The sequence below is a fragment of the Sorex fumeus genome, unplaced genomic scaffold, assembly GCF_029834395.1.
Source record: "Sorex fumeus unplaced genomic scaffold, SorFum_2.1 ptg000034l, whole genome shotgun sequence".
Classification (NCBI taxonomy): domain Eukaryota; kingdom Metazoa; phylum Chordata; class Mammalia; order Eulipotyphla; family Soricidae; genus Sorex; species Sorex fumeus.
This window is the reverse complement of record NW_026606091.1, coordinates 32493014-32509655: the sequence shown is the minus strand read 5'-3', so window position 1 is coordinate 32509655 and position 16642 is coordinate 32493014. Positions and strand designations below refer to the sequence as shown.

The 16642-nt window shown below is 53.9% G+C and overlaps 1 protein-coding gene across 1 annotated transcript in view; it reads left to right on the top strand.

Moving 5' to 3' along the window:
* The window catches only part of CORO2A (coronin 2A), a 60079-nt gene extending 50437 nt beyond the window's left edge, over positions 1-9642 (top strand). The window contains exons 5-13 of the mRNA XM_056117069.1: positions 749-928; positions 1447-1563; positions 3200-3304; positions 3954-4050; positions 5450-5562; positions 5726-5816; positions 7047-7339; positions 9272-9409; positions 9532-9642. Of these exons, the coding sequence (XP_055973044.1) occupies positions 749-928; positions 1447-1563; positions 3200-3304; positions 3954-4050; positions 5450-5562; positions 5726-5816; positions 7047-7339; positions 9272-9403 (1128 nt within the window). The 3' untranslated portion in view covers positions 9404-9409; positions 9532-9642. The remainder of the gene's footprint in view (positions 1-748; positions 929-1446; positions 1564-3199; positions 3305-3953; positions 4051-5449; positions 5563-5725; positions 5817-7046; positions 7340-9271; positions 9410-9531) is intronic.
* The last annotated feature ends 7000 nt before the right edge of the window (positions 9643-16642 follow it).

The window sequence follows — 16642 nt, the reverse complement described above, 5'->3', positions numbered from 1 at the left end:
AGATGGTGTTTTCCTGGACACAGCCTGACGTCCAGCTCCCCCCTCCAAGATTCGTGCCCCCCTCCCCACCAGCCCTGTGGCCAGACTGCCATCTGCGGCTTCCCCTGGGGAGATACAGTGTTTCACAGCAGCCTGGCTGGCGGGGTGACTGTGGGTCCCCCAGGGCAGAGTATCAGGGCGGGGGCACTGCGCTCAGAGCTGGCTCCCTGCCTCGCAGGGGATGGTCTGTTTTTGTTTGGGGGGGCCACACCCAGCAATGCTCAGGGGTTACTCCTGGTTCTGCACTCCGGGGATCACTCCTGGCAGTGCCATATGGGCTGCTGGGGTTTGAAACCCAGATAGCTGCATTCAGGGCAAATATACTACCGGCTGTACTGCTGCTCCCACCCCAGTTTTTCGGTCGTTTGCATTTCTTTGCTGTACTATTTCTTCAGCCCCTTATTTAAAATTTTTAATTAAGCACCCTGCCCCCTGTACCATCGCTCCAGCCCCAAGTAGCATCTTTATAGTAAATGACTCTTCCCAACCAGGAATATGTTGTATTTCTTCCATGAGTTCATATTTTAGGGTTTTTTTGTTTTGGGGGTATATCCAGTAATGCTCACAGGTTATTACTCCTGGCTCTGCACTCGGAAATTACTCCTAGTGGTGCTCGGAGGACCATATGGGATGCCGGGATGGAACCCAGGTCAGCTTCCTGCAAGGCAAGTGCCCTCCCCACTGTACGTCTCTCTCTCCGGCCCCGCAGGTGATGGTCTGGAACCTGGATACGACAGAGTCTGTCATCACGAGTCCTGTGAAGATGATTCACTGTCACCAGGACGTGATCCTCTCCATGTCCTTCAACGCGGATGGCAGCCTGATGGCCACCTCCTGTAAGGACCGCAAGATCCGAGTCATTGACCCTCGCACGGGGACCTGCCTCCAGGTGGGTGCAGGGTGTGAGAGGAGGGGAACTGTGGGGAGAGAGGGAGGGACTCTCTGGGTTCAGGCCCATCCCCTGGGAGCATGAACATTACATGAGTTTCGTGGACACAGCACCCGGACCTGGCATTTGTCAACCTTGTGAAGCGTCCCCATGTTCCAAAATGAGACCCCAGTTTCTGTGACTTGCCTGCCTGGGGTCTGACTTCAAAGCCTGCCCGGGTTTCTGGAGGCCTGAGGTGGGGAGGAGATATCTGGGCACCACCCTTCACCCCCTGGGTGCCCCTGGGCCGGTGCTCTGCCCTGGCCTCAGTAATCTTGAGATGAACCAGGTGATGCCCAGAGAGCTCAGAACTGGGAGGGAGTGTCCCTGCCAGAAAACAAGGGGTTCTGGGAAAGCTACCGGGCGGGAGGGGCCCAGGAGGCTGGAGGTGGGTCCCGGGAAGGCAGAGGCAGGAAGGATGGAGCTCCAGGTGAAGGGGAGCAGAGGTGAGTGAGGGTCCCTCTGACCTGTCCCTGCAGGAATCCAGCTACAAGGAGCACCGCGCCAGCAAAGTCTTGTTTCTGGGAACCCTGAAGAAGCTCTTGTCCACAGGCACCTCCCGATGGAACAACCGACAGATGGCCCTGTGGGACCAGGTGAGTCCCAGCGTCACCCACCTCTGCCCCCACCATCACCCCTTAGGCGAGCACAGGCATGCTTCACACACTCTCCCCCTCACTCATTCACTCATTCACTCTCTCGCTCACTCATTCATTCACTCATTCACTCTCTCGCTCACTAATTCATTCATTCACTCTCCTCACTCATTCATTCACTCACTCACTCTCTCGCTCACTCATTCATTCACTCATTCATTCTCTCGCTCACTCATTCACTCACTCATTCACTCTCTTGCTCATTCATTCATTCACTCATTCACTCACTCATTTACTCATTCACTCACTCACTCACTCATTCACTCATTCACTCTCTCATTCACTCACTCATTCACTCATTTGCTCACTCATTCATTCACTGTTTCACTCATTCGCTCTCGCTCACTCATTCATTCACTCATTCACTCTCTCGCTCACTCATTCATTTGCTCATCTCACTTTTTCACTCACTCGCTCACTCATTCACTCTCTTGTTCACTCATCCATTTTCTCACTCACTCATTCACCCTCTCACTTTTCACTCACTCATTCACCCTCTCACTTTTCACTCACTCATTCACTCTTTTGCTCACTCATTCATTTACTCATTCACTGTCTCACTCACTGGTTCTTCACTTGCTCACTCATTCATTCGTTCATTCACTCACTCACATATTCACTCTCTCGCTCACTCGCTCACTCACCCATTCCTCAAGCCTAAAAGCAGGGCGCTAGGGATACCCAACAAGGAAGCACTGACAGCCCCGTGGGACAAACCCAGACGCTGTGTGGCTCATCTTTCAAGAAGGAAGAGGGAGCCGGGCCCCAGGAGAGGATCAACCCCCCTCATTATGGGAAGGGGAGGCGATGGAGTTAGATGGGGAGCGGGGAGGGGGCGTGCGGAGAGGCCCCTCTGTGCAGCCTGAGCAGCTGGAACAAAGACTGGGAACGCGATCCAGGCGGGCAGGAGAAATGGGCCCCACAGGGCAGCTGAAGGTGGGGTCGGGCGAGGGCCAGACCAAACAGTATTGATTTGGAGGAGAACTTGGCAGCAGTCGCACAGATTAAACCAATGGTTTGCACTCTCTGAATTTCCCTGCGCATGCATTACAATAAATAATAAAACAGGCGGGGGAAGGGTGGAGTGAGGTCAGGGCAGCAGGCGAGATAAGATAGATGCTGGCAAAATACATGGTGAATAAAGAATAAAAGGAAAAACAAAATGCTGGCGAAAGGAGGGTGTTGCTCTCCCTCTCTCCTCTCTCTCTCTCTGTCTCTCTATCTTATCTCTCTCTGTCTCTCTCTCCTCTCTCTGTCTCTTTCCTCTCTCCTCTCTCTCTGTCTCTCTCTGTTTCTCTCTGTCTCTGTCTCTTTCTCTCTCTCCCGCCCCATTTCTTTGTCTCTGTCTCACACCTCTACATTCTCTCCCTCTCTCTCTCAGTCTCTGTCTCTCCCCCCACCTCCAGTCTCATGCAGGAATTCTGTTTTTGCAGGGGGTGTGAGGGTGTGGGTGGGAGTCTTGGCCAACAGGCCCAGGGTGCTGGGAGGGGGGTGTTGAGGGAACGTCTGGGTGCCAGGAGACCGTGCGGTGCCTTGGGCTGACGCCCATCCCTGCGGCCGGCCCTCTCCCTTGCAGGACAACCTGGGCATGCCCATCGTGGAGGAGGACCTGGATGGTTCCTCAGGTGTGCTGTTTCCCTTCTTTGACGAGGACACCAACATGCTCTACATGGTGGGGAAGGTCAGCCTGGCACGGGAGGGAGGCAGCGGCCCGGACCCCGAGCCTGACCCCGCAGAGCAGGGCCCTGGGGACTAGGACAGGGCAGGAAGAGGCCAGTCTCAAGCCAGTCCTGCTGTGACTAGCCCAGCGCCCCTTCCCCATCTTCTGGGCTCCCCCAAAGCACCCAGGGCTGGGGCCAGAGCTCATGTTGGACACCCCAAGTCAGTGCCTCCCCACAGAGGGTCAGGTGAGAAGGGGCCCGCCAGCGTTTTTCTAAAGGGGTCACCTTCAGACTGGAGGCAGCCAGTGACCTGCTGGTCACGCCCCACACACGCCCCCCCCCCCTCCACCCAGTCATTATGACCCCACAGCACAGAGACCCCCCCCAGTACCCCGCTGGGTCACCTCAGACTAGATCACCTCTGACCCTCTCAGACGTACGGGGGGCTCCCATCTGTTCTGCCTTGGGCTAAGGGTAGGTTTGGGGCCCTAACTGGGGATCTTACTGCAGGGACCACCCCCCATGCGACCTAGTGTCCCCTCGTGTGTGGTGGTTTGGCCACTTCCTCCCTCTCGGTGGGACTTCTGTAGCCTTCAGTGGGGGACTGGTTGGAGGTGTTGGGGGGGTGCTGGTGGAAACCAGCTCTAAACGGACCCCTACACTCTTTAGGGAGATGGGAATATCCGCTACTATGAGGTGAGCGCCAACAAACCTTACCTCAGCTACCTGACCGAGTACCGCTCCTCCAATCCACAGAAGGGGATCGGTGAGCAGGGGCCCCAGGGCGGGTGGGCGGTGGTGGGAAACAGACGGGCCATTGGGGGTCATTGCCTTCATGGGGGCTCAGAACAAGGTGTGCAGGAGGGTGTCTGGGAACCCCAGGAGGAGGTCAAGTAAGGCTTCTCAGAGGAGGTGAGCACTCAGCTCAGAGGGAGGATCAGTATGGAGTCGGTGTGTGGGTGTCAGGAGGACAGAAACCACTGTCTAAGCAGCCGGAGCAGGGGAATGAGATAGATTAGCCCGAGAGCGCCCCTGGAGTGCGTGCCCCACTGATTTTTTTTATGAAAGATGATGGGGAGGGGGCTCCTCCGTGGTAGTCAGAGGTCTCAGGGTCTGCTCCTGGCCATGCTTGGCCAGTCTGGCTGGGAGTTCAGTGCGAGGCCCTGAGGATGCCAGGCTTCTCAGGCCCTGCGGTGCCCACCTGGTCCACTTTGACAGTGCTTGGGGGCACCTAGAGCTACAATGCTCAGGGGACCATGTGGTGCCAGGGATCAAACCCAGGTCAGCACATGCCAGGCCTGCGCCCTGACACTGTACTCCTTCCCCACCCCTCCCTCCATTGACTGGTTTTAGGGTTATTTTGGTGGGGGAGAGAGTTTGTTGTTTTAAGTTTGGGGAGGTTTTTTGTTTGTTTGTTTTGTTTGTTTGTTTTTCCACACCTGGCAGTGTTCAGGACTTACTCCTGGCTCTGCACCCAGGAATTACCCCTGGCGGTGCTCGGGGACCATATGGGATGCCGGAAGTTGAACCCAGGTCGAACCCAGCCTTCCCCGCTGTACTGTTGCTTTGCTCCCTCCGCTGACTTTTTAAGTTCGAGATTAAAAATTCAAACCAAGAGCTGGAGGAATAGTATAGGGGGTAAGGCACCTGCCTGGCATACGGCCAACCCTGGTTTGATCCCTGACACATTTTGTCCCCTGAGCAACACCGAAAGTGCTGCTGAGCATAGAGCCAGGAGTGAGCCCTGAGCATCACCAGGTGTGCCCTGAACCCACCATCCTCAAAAAAATAAATAAATAAATAAGACCCAACAATATGTGACATCTCCAAGGAACCACCCAGATGTGGCTGGATGAAAGCGAAGGGTCGGGGGTGTCACAGGGGTCCTCATCAAGACAGAGCTTGAGCTGCTCTATAAGGCATGGCAGGGGGTGATGTGGGTCTAGGCACAGCCCCCGGAAGAAGTCCCTGAGAACAAGGGACATCCTTGAAGGTGGTGGGGACAGGCCAGTTGCCTGCAGGCCCTGCCCCATGGCAGCGTTTGCTGAAGAACAGTTTGTAGGTGGGAGGAGCAGGTGGACACTGTGGGTCCAGGCCTGCAGCCACCCCCCCCCCGTCCTATCCCCCCTTATCCCCCCTGCCCCTCCGTGGCCTCCTGCCCGCAGGTGTTATGCCAAAGAGAGGTCTGGACGTATCTTCCTGTGAGATCTTCCGGTTCTACAAGCTGATCACAACCAAAAGCCTCATCGAACCTGTTTCCATGATCGTACCCCGCAGGGTAAGGATGAGGGGGCGTTCCGGGAGGGAGAGGAAGACCCTTCCCAGAGACACTTCCCTGGCCTCTCAGTCCCTCCGGCATCCCCCGAGGCTCTCTGGGGGCCTGGGGCTCCTCACCTAGGGAGCCTGGTGGCCTGGTTCTCAGGGCCCCCCTCTCCCTGCAGTCGGAGTCCTACCAGGAAGACATTTACCCGCCCACAGCAGGGGCACAGCCTTCCATGACGGCCCAGGAGTGGCTCAGCGGGATGAATAAAGGTGATGCAACAAAGGGGCAACGTGGGGGTGGGGGGCCATGGGGGGATCAGCACAATGGAATGTCCCAGTGGGCCTAAGTGACAGAGAAGGGTCCGACCTGCATCTCTCTCCTCCTGCAACTGCAGAAGCAGGCCCCTGGAGGTCAGCTCCTGTGGGCCCAGGAAGGGACTTTTCCTGGCCGCTGTGTGAGTTCCCTCCACCTCAGGGGGGGTCTGTGCTGGGAAACTTCCTTCATCCCTTCATCCCCTTCATCCCCTTCATCCCCTTCATCCCCTTCATCCCCTTCACAGCCCAGTCTGCAGAGCGACTAATACAGCAGGGAAGGCGCTTGCCTTCTCTGTGGCAGACCCAGATTCTATCCCTAATGCCACAAAGTAATACCAAGATGAGAATTTTATAATGTATGAACACATGAGCATCTATGATTTGAAAATGAAAATAAAATGCCGCTGAACTGGGGCTGGAGCGATAGCACAGCGGGTAGGGCATTTGCCTTGCACACAGTCAACATGGCCGACCCGGGTTTGATTCCCAGCATCCCATATGGTCCCCTGAGCACCGCCAGGAATAATTCCTGAGTGTATGAGCCAGGAGTAACCCCTGTGCAATGCTGGGTGTGACCCAAAAAGAAAAAAAAAGCCTCTGAACTCCACAGTTGAGTGGGGAGACTGGACAGTTTCAGCCCCCCGTCCATTGTCCCGACCTCTCCCTGGGCTCAGTCCACTCCACTGCCCTGACTCAGTTTCCCCTGCCAGTCAACCTCAGGACTGGCTCAGGGGCAGGAGGGACCAGCTCTACTAGCATCGCTGGACCACCATTTCCTATATGCACACACTTTGTGATGATTTGGAGCCAAGAGCAGTGTGGCGGGTGGGACTGGATTGTCACCTCAAAGCTGAGGACAAGGGGAGGGGGGCGGGGGGATGGGAGGGCCACTGGGATCATTGGTGGTGGAGAATGGGAACTGGTGGGAGGATGGGTACGCTATCATTGTATAACTGAAACCCAAGCGCAAAAGTTTGTAAGTCTACAACTGTACCTCATGGTGTTACACTAATTAAAAAAAAAAAAAGCTGAGGACAAGGCCTTGCCCGTGAAGCTGGGGGGAGAACTCTAGGCCCTCCATGGTGCAGCTCCAAGCCCGGCTTGGTCGCGAGGATCAGAGGGCATCTCGGGGTCTGTGTCTGTCAAGCCTCAAGCCTCACGCAGCCCTGTACTGTTTCCTTCCAGGGCCCGTCATGGTATCCCTGCGGCCCGGCTCTGAGCCGCTGAACCCCCAACCCCAGCCCAGCCCCCAGGTGGTGGCCCCACAGAGACCCACCTCCAACCCCATGTCCCCCACCTCGCCCCGGCCCCTGGGCCACACGGAAAAGCTGGCCGTGGACGATGGTTGGCGGCTCGGCTTGGGGGCTATGGACAAGATGCCCCAGAGGGACATGGAGCAGCAGGTGGAGGAGAGGAAGACCTGGATGATGAACGGCACGGACATCTTCGACTACCCGCCACCCAGGACGGAGAACGAGGTGGGAGCAGGTGGGGGAGGGGCAAGGAAGGGTGGTGGGCGACCTGCAGAGCTAGCGGGGAAGAGACGCTGGGGACTGAGATCACCCCTGTGACTGCAGAGCTCTGGCCTGGGGGCTGTAACCACAGCGTGGGAACTCTGGTTTCTGATTCTAGTATCTCATCTAGGGGCTAGATACTAGTATCTAGTATCCCAAACAGCTTAAAGACAAACAGTCCTGGGGCTGGGGTGATAGCACAGTGGGTAGAGCACTGCCAGGAGTGATCCCTGAGCATAGAGCCAGGAATAAGCCATGAGCACCTCCGAGTGCAAACGGCCAACCCGGGTTCGATTCCCAGCACCTTATATGGTCCCGTGAGCACCGCAGGGAGTAATTCCCAAGTGCAGAGCCAGGAGTAACCCCTGTGCATCGCCAAGTGTGACACAAAAAGCAAAAAAAAAAAAAAAAAATCCTGATATCCTTGGGTTTTCTGTGCTTTCAGAAATGACATTTGGGGGCTGGAGCCATAGCACAGCGGGTAGGGCATTTGCCTTGCACGCGGCCAACCAGGATTCAATTCCCAGCATCCCATTTGTCCCCCGAGCACCTCCAAGAGTAATTCCTGAGTGCAGAGTCAGGAGTAACCCCTGTGCATCTCCAGGTGTGACCCAAATAGCATAAGAAAAAAAAGAAAAGAAGAAAGAAAGAAAGAAATAGAAAAAAGACATTTGATTTTTGTAGACCACCTTAGTAGTGATTGTGGGGGTAGGGGGGTCTCTAGGGGGCAGGCCGTGCCAGGGATCAGGCCTGGGGTCTAGCAACCCTATCCTGAGCTCTCTGCCCTGCCGGTGCCAGCATTTGTGACGTGCTCTTGTGTGTCAGGCCTTGTGGGATCTGATTGACCCGACAGCTTCTGGCTCTGCTAGGGACTGGCGGAGGACTGTGTCTTCTTCTCCCTAAGGACCTCCTGGTGAAATGGGGACACAAACTCTCCCACCCTCCTATCTAGAGATGCTAGAAGCACCTGGTGGAAGGTCTACAGGGACCCCCAACAGTATTAGCGATTCTCTGCAGTGGCAGCGGTCTTGAGAATGCTTGATCATTTCTTTTCTGACCCCCAATTCCTAGAGAAAGGAAACCAAGACCCAAGAAGGCAAGCACATATAGTTTAGTGATGGTTAAAAAACTAAATCCAGGGGCTGGAGTGGTAGCACAGCGGGTAGGGCGTTTGCCTTGCACACAGCCGACCCGGGTTCGATTCCCAGCATCCTATATGGTCCCCTGAGCTACTGCCAGGAGTAGTTCCTGAGTGCAGAGCCAGGAGTAACCCCTGTGCATCGCCAGGTGTGACCCAAAAAGCCAAAAAAAAAAAAAACCCACAGAATCCAGCCACACTTCAGGGCCAAGTCGTCTTTCCTCTGTGCCCCGGGGGAGGATTTAAGGACCTAAAAAAACAATGCCACCTGGGGTGGGCTCAGAGAGAATTCTGAGCCGCGGTCTCTGCCCTCCTGCCTTCTTGCTCTTCTTCCTCAGTGTCAGAGGTGAAGGCCCAGGTTCGATTTCCCACATAAGGCCCTGGTGTGGCCTAAAAATAGAAGGGGGTAGGGTTGGGAGTCACCGTATCTGAGCAAAGCGATAGTACAGCGGGCAGGGCGCTGGCCTTGCACCTAGCTGACCAGGCTTGGGTCCTCCGCATCCTGCGTAGTCAGTCCAGTGAGCACTGCCAGGAGTGATCCCTGAGCACAGAGCCAGGAATAAGCCATGAGCACCTCCGAGTGTGATCCAGAAAAAAAAAGAAAAGAAAGTTCCAAGGGATGGGTGTACCACCCTCCCCCCCCCAAGCCCCAGCCACTTAAAGTGACACCGCCACCTTTTCTGGGCCAAAGGGAGCACTGTTATCTCTCCTGGTACAACTCGCCCCATGACCACCTTCCTTGTGCTTTGCTCCCCCAGCTGCGGAAGATGTTCTATAAGCAACAGGAGGAGATCCGGCGGCTCCGTGAGCTGTTAATGCAGCGCGACGTGCAGGCCAGACAGCTGGAACTGGAGATCAAAAACCTGCGCACCGGCTCGGAGAGGTTCTGAGCAGAGGTCTCTGCCCTTCTGCCTCGGACACCACTGGGCTTCCCGGGTGCGGGGGAGGGGGCAGAACCCAGCCCCCAGCCCCTCCCAGAAAAATCGCCCTCATCCTCATTTCTATTCTTTCTTACCAGAAAACGAAACCCTCAGTCGCTGAAAGATTCCCATGGGATGCGGTGCCGGTTTTTCTATTTGCCTTCTCGAAACAGCAGTTTCTGAATTGACTCTAGATGAGAACCTTGCCGTCTGTGGAATTCTGTCCTGGGTGGGGCGGAAGGGTGGGGGGAGATGGTGTTCAGGGATGAGCTTGGCTTCTAGAGGTGGGGGTGAAAACTAGAGTGACGCCGAGCTGGTAGGAATGGGGGAGACCGTGCGGGAAGACTGGTCCCCCCCACCAACCCCGTTCCCGAACCAGACAGCCCCCCCTTCTTTCTGTTGATTGGCATCTCTGGAGTACATCATTCTGCTGAGCCCCTCTTCCCCAACAACTCCCTTTTGTTTACAGATGGGGAAACTGAGGCACGGGGCGTGGCCAGAGAGTTCTTGGCCTGAGTCTGGGCTTGGCCATTCTCGGACTGACCCGTCCTTCCAGCTGTGCCCCTGGCTTGCCCGGTGCTCTCCGATGAAACATTTCCCCCTTCCGGGCTCCCGCTCTCCATCTCCCCACAAGGGTGGGGGTATGGGGGAGAGGGTCCCAGAGGTGCTGCTCCCTACAGGGTCTGCCCCCGACCCCGAGAACCCTGGACCTGGACCTGATGGAGTTTACCTGGAGGCCAGAGGAGCTGAGCTCACAGCAGGATCTCACAAGCCATGAGCACAGGGGCCGAGGGAAGCTATTTACATCAGGGAAATGAGTGGGGGTCCAGCTCAATTCTAGAACACAGACAGCCCCCAAGCGCCCTTTCCTCAGCCCCAATCAGCTGGGTGTAGGCAGACCCTGTCCCTTCTGAGGGGTGTCCCGGATCGTATCAGACGCTCTGGGATTTAACACTCCTCCAAAACCGAGGTTGCCCTCAGGGCAAACACACCTGCAGTGGCTCTCTGGAGGTGAGGAGCGGCAGAGTCCCCTGAGTCCCCAGCTGGCCTTCGTGTGCCTGTGTCCCTCTGTGACGAATCTCTGCGACTCTTCCATGGTTTTCTTTTTCTTGGTGTTCAGTACCAGCTAGAGGTGGGGGGATGACTAGAAGTTAAATGCACCCCCTCCCAACTCAGGGTGGTATCGGGTGATGCTGGAGCCCTGATTCTGGAGCGCTGGGGACCCCAAATCCTGGCAGGGTCCAACTGAAGAAGCTTCAGCCCCCACCACCACCCCTGCCCCCGCTATTGGTGAGGACTCCCCAAAGCAGAGCCTGGTCTTGGGGATGGTACAAGCTCCCAGGCGATGCCCAGGGCTGCGAGGATGACCATCCAGGGCTCCTCCATCTGTCTGTTTGCAGTGAAGATGGAGGCCAGTAGGAGGCGGTGGAGCTGAGACTCCAACCCAGGGTCTAAGACCTGCCTGGGGAGCCCTGGACAGAAGAGTCAAGAAGTTTGCTACCAAGTCGTCCCCCTAACCCACCCCCTGCCCCAGGTCTCTGGGTGCTCTGGCTGCAGTAACACAATTGGAGTTTTGTGCCCTTGGCTGCCCCCTGCCCAAGACCATGGCTGAGTTCCCGCCTGCCAACGCACCAGCCACCCCGCTCCTTCTCTTAGCCTCTCTCGACTCCGTCTCGGGAACTGGCCAAGCTCGCCAAAGGTCAAACTCCAAGACGTGGTCGGGGAAGCGGGTCTCAGGCCGAGGGGGTCCCCTCTCCTGCTTCTCAGTTTACAGTCCCTCCACCACGCTCGCCCTGCAGGATGGCCAGGGTGGGAAGGGAAGGCCTGGCTTCCCAGAGAAGAGGCACCATGACCAAAGGCACGGACTGCCAAGGGGTCCCCAAGGTGGAGTGGGAGGCAGGGGACATCTCCTCAGAGTACCCACCCGCAACGGGATCCAGACCTCATGCTTCTTAAAGACACTACCCAGACATCTTTGAACAAACTTTTTCTTTTTTACATCTAGAATAAATTACTTAAATTATTTTACAACATGGGAGAGGGGTAGGTAGCCATTAAATTTTTTTTTTTATGTTCCGAACTGAGGAAGTCGATCTTACCCAGCATTTGACTGGTTGAGACCTCCCTGTAAGATGAGCAGAGGGTGCTCCCCTCCCTTTTCTTCATAGCCTGGGACACCCCTCCTTCCCTCCCACCCCCCACCCTGCCCCTCTGCTGACTGCTGACTCAGGAACTTTCTGAGAATGAAGACTGAATTGGGAGATGAGTTTTGGGGTGGATCCACCTTAGCTCTCTACAAATAATTATTCTACCTGGAACAAAACTTGAGATTGTATCATAGAGGGAAATAAAAAGTTAGAAATCAATCTATGCTTTTCATATGAAACCGTGCCTGAAACTGATTGGTTCAATGTTTCTGTAATTCCTTGAACCTTTGTAAAAAAAAAAATAAAGTGAAAATAAATATGGAATTGTGCAATGCAAAGAATGTAACAAGATAATAAACGCCTTCCTAGACCTTTTAACATAAGCACTTTGCGTGTGGTTCCATTTACAAATAGCCGTGAAGTACTTCCTATTTGAGGCCAACATCTGGATGGGAAACAGCAGTGCTGGTTGGGGAAAGGAGCAAGTTAAGGGGAAGTTAGGGTGCTCCGGGAGGGGTCTCCAGGAAGACTTCCTGGAGGAAGTGGTATTTAGATATCAACCAGAGGGACACATTGGACAAAAAGGCACAGAAGGGTCCTCCAAGCAAAGAAAACACTGTTCCTGATTTGGAAACACCAAAGGGTGAAGCATAGAGCAGAACCCACAGGTGTTAAAAGACAAGAGGCTTAGAAGTGGGAGCTGAGATTTCTTTTTTTTAATTTTTATTAGTGAAACACCATGAGGTACAGTTGTAGACTTACAAATTTTTTTGCTTGGGTTTCAGTTATACAATGGTCGAGTACCCATCCCTCCACCAGTGCCCATTCTCCACCACCACTGATCCAGTATCCCTCCCACCCCCCATCCCCCCATCCCACCCTGCCTCTGTGGCAGAGCATTCCCTTTTTGCCTTGCATATGGCTGATTCAGGTTCAATCCCTGACATCTCATATGGTCCCCCGAACACCACCAATTCCTGAGTGCAGAGCCAGGAGTAACCCTGGCTCTGCACTAAGGTTAGTAAGGCTGTGGTTTGCAAAAGAGGCATTGAGTGGCAATCATGTTCGGTCTATAGTTTACTTTCAGCATGCATCGCCCATCCTGGGAGGATCCTCCCAACACCCTTTATTTGGTGGGAGCTGAGACTTCTTTGGGGAGAGCTCAGGGGGCTGGGGTTCCTCCCAGCAAAATTTAGCCAACAAGTTGATTTGTCTCCCAGTACTCAGCCAGTTTCCAGTGCTCATGGGGTGCTCAGCAGTGTTTGGCAGCCACCAGCATGGGGCTTAGGGTGCCCCAGTGCCAGGGATGGAACCAGGGCCCCACATGTGCAAGGCATGTGCCCTAACCCTTGTGCCATCTCCATGGCTCTTTTCCAGCTTCATTTAGGTCTGACTCACAAAAATTGTATCAATTAGGCTGTATTACCTTTCTTGTTGTTTGTCTTGTTTGGGGAGCCACACCCAGAGATACTCAAGCCTTACTCCTGGCTCTGTGCTCAGGGATCACGCCTGGCGGTGCTTAGAGGACCACAGGGGATGCCAAAGCCGGGTCTACCACTTGCAAGGCAAGTGCCCTTCCCTCTGGACTGTCTCTTCAGCCTCAACATGTGCTGCACAAGGGCTCCATCTAACATGTTAGTCTGCCGTCATGACCACAATCATCACTTCACAGTTACCATTTGTATGTATCCGTGAGGGGTAAGAACTCTTATCAGCTCAGACTGGAAATCAAGTCTCCAAGTCACAGTAACTAGTCAATTCATCACCACATGTTTTAGATTTACAGAAGATCACTATCATGATCATCGTGTTGTTCATCGATTTCCTCGAGCAGGCACCAGTAACGTCTCCTACTTCCTAGCCCTGAGATTTTAAAAGAGCCATTTCAATGCTCTTTCAGGATTAGGAGAATGAGTCCCATAATTGTTACTGGTATTTGGCATATTGAGTACGACACGGGAAGTTTGCCAGACTCTGCTGTGCGGGTAGGATACTTTTGGTAGCCTGCCAGGTTCTCCAAAGGAAAAAATAAGATGTTGCGCGGCAATGCGACCGCGCGCTTCTGGGAGCTGGGTTTTATAGTCTCTGCGTCTTGGCCGTTGATGGCAGCTGGCACTGATGGCAGCTGGTGGGTGTGACGCCTACCTACTGGAAGATGGGGAGGGGGGGTCTGGGTGGAGAAGGCCCTGTCCCAATCCAAGTAGGCTTGGAGACCTCAGCCCCGGGACCTGCATGCCTGGGTTCCTCTGCCAGTTCTTTCATGCATGAGGCCCGTCTGGATGTGTGGAGAGTGGTCCCAGCATGGCCGTGGCTGGCTCTGGAGGTCCTCAGCTGGTGGGGCTCTGCTTGGGGTGGGGGGGGGAGAGAAACTCAACCCTCCCCGCTCTAAGGAGCCCTGGTGAGGACAGCCAGGCGCGGGGGCAGGAGACTCTGCGCTGTTCTCCTCTGGGAGCTGGGTTTTATAGTCTCTGCGTCTTGGCCGTTGATGGGACCAACCTGGCGCTGGTGGCAGCTGGTGGGTGTGGAGCCTACCTACTGGAAGATTGAGGGGGAGGGATCTGGGTGGAGAAGGCACAGTCCCAATCCGAGTAGGCTTGGAGACCTCAGCCCCGGAACTCACATGCCTGGGTTCCTCTACCAGTTCTTTCATGCATGAGGCCCGTCTGGACGTGTGGAGAGTGGTCCCAGCATGGCCGTGGCTGGCTCCGGAGGTCCTCAGCTGCTGGGGCTCTGCTCGGGGTGGGAGTGGGGGAGAGAAACTCAACCCTCCCCGCTCTAAGGGGCCTTGGTGAGGACAGCCAGGCGCGGGGGCAGGAGACTCTTACAGAACATATACATCATTATTATTATTTTGCTTTTTGGGTCACACTTGGCAATGCTTCAGGAGTTACTCCTGGCTCTGCACTCAGGAATTGGTGGTGTTCGAGGGACCATATGAGATGTCGGGTATCGAACCTGAGTCAGTCATATGCAAGGCAAAAGCCCTATCTGTACTATTGCTCCAGCCCCAGAACATATATGTCTTGCACCAAAAGACTCCCTTCCCCACCCCTACCCTCTCATCCCCCAGCAACCATTTTTCTAAGTAGTTTTCCCCACATTTATTTTTTATTATTTGGGGATGTGTATCTGGGTCACACTCAGTGGTGCTTGGGGGACCATATGTGATGCTGGGTATCAAACCAGGGTCAGCTTCACACAAGGCAAGCACCTGAACCCCTGGTGCTCTCTCTGCAGTTCAAGACCCCACATTTCAATGGTACCATAAGGTACTTGTCTGACTCTGGTTTATTTCACTTAGCATAATGTCTTCCAAGTTTATCCATGTAACATTTTGTCTTAGGGTCACATTTCACTGCATAGACACATAGCCACATCTTTATCCATTCATCCATAAAAGGACATGAGGTTCCAGATCTTGGCTGTTGTATATGATGCAACTACCATGGAAGTGCAAGGTAGTTGTTTTGGTTTTTGTTTGTTTGTTTTTTGAGGTTTTTTTTTGGAGGGGTTGTTTTGTTTTATTTTTTTGGTGTTTGGGTCACACCCAGCAATGCTCAGGGGTTGCTCCTGGCTCTGCCCTCAGGAATTACTCCTGGTGGGCTTGGGGAACTATACGGGATGCTAGGGTTCAAACCCGGGTCAGCCCCAAAGCAAATGCCCTATCACTATACTATCAGTCCTGCTCTGAAATAGTTGTTTCGTTTGTTTTTTTTAAAAAACCCTTTGGATATGTGCTCATATGAGGGATAGCTGGAATTTCATTTTTGATTTCTTGATGAACCTCCAGGCTATTTTCCATGGTGGCAATTTAAGTTTGGTGGGAACTGAGACATTGTACCAATTTCCATTTGCCTAACAGACAACTGTTTTTCCAGGTGTTTCTCAGAATTGTGAGAAGGGTTTCATGTTCTGGGAAAAAGGCAGGTGTTTTGTTCGGAGTGCTGGGAGGAAGATTGTCTGGGCCAATAACCTATGTGCTGATGGCCCATTGCTAACAGAATAACTTACCCAGAACAATGTATCCAGAGGAAGATTGCTTGCTGGGCTGCTTGCATGCTGTGTGCCGGAGGCAGAACTGCCTCTGCCCAACCCCCACCCCTCCCCAGCACCCTCGGTGTGGCTCCAAAGCAGAAAAAATGTATCTAACCAGTCAAGAAATAAAGAATTTGCTCCAAACCAGTGATGGCGGTTTGCAATATTATTGTTCACAGCAAGGGGGAGGCGAAGAGAAGACAGTTCAAGAATCACTGAGGTGCCCACTGGGAGCTGGGGGAGCCTGTCACTCAGTGTCTGGTGGAAACTGGGACATGCCTCTTGGTAGAGTGGAAGCTGCATGAAGGCAGGAGGACTTCACCAGCAGCAGTAAGGTTCTCCCTGCAGTGCAGAAAGATGAACTGAGTCTTCAGGGAGGGATTGAGGTAGAAAGCCAGTTGCCTTGCACATACCAGGCACTCTCAATAAGCCAAACTTCTGGCATTTAGTGAAGCAAGATCGTTTTGGTGATTCCGTTTGTTTTTGTTTGGCCTTCGGGCCATACCTAGCGCTGCTCAGGGTTTACTCCTGGCTCTGTGCTCAGGGATCACTCTTGGTGGGCTTGGGGAGCACACGAGGGGTCGGGAATCAAATCTGAGTTAGCCAGGTACAAAGCAAACACCATAACCCACTGTACTATCACTCCAACCTGAAGTAAGTTAGTTTTTATTTAAACAAACCTTAGATGTGAAGGGAAAGGAAGAGAGGGAAATTCATGTTCAAGAGAGAACACAGGTTTCTGCTAAAGCCACAAGCGAAGACACAGAGACAAACAAGCAAGATGTGTGTTCCAGGGAGACCATGGGCTTGAAGAGTGAGCCCAAATTTCTGGTATTTAGACTTCAGATAGCCATTAAGTGCTGGACGCCACTGGGGAACCTAGGAGTCAAGTGGAGGTGGAGGGTGGCTGCTATATATTTGTCCTCATGGGCGATTTTGCTGACATTATCCTGCATGCACTCAGAAGGATGTCTTTTTTTCCCACTTTTTTTTTAACTAAAGCACTGTGATATACAAAGTTAGACAT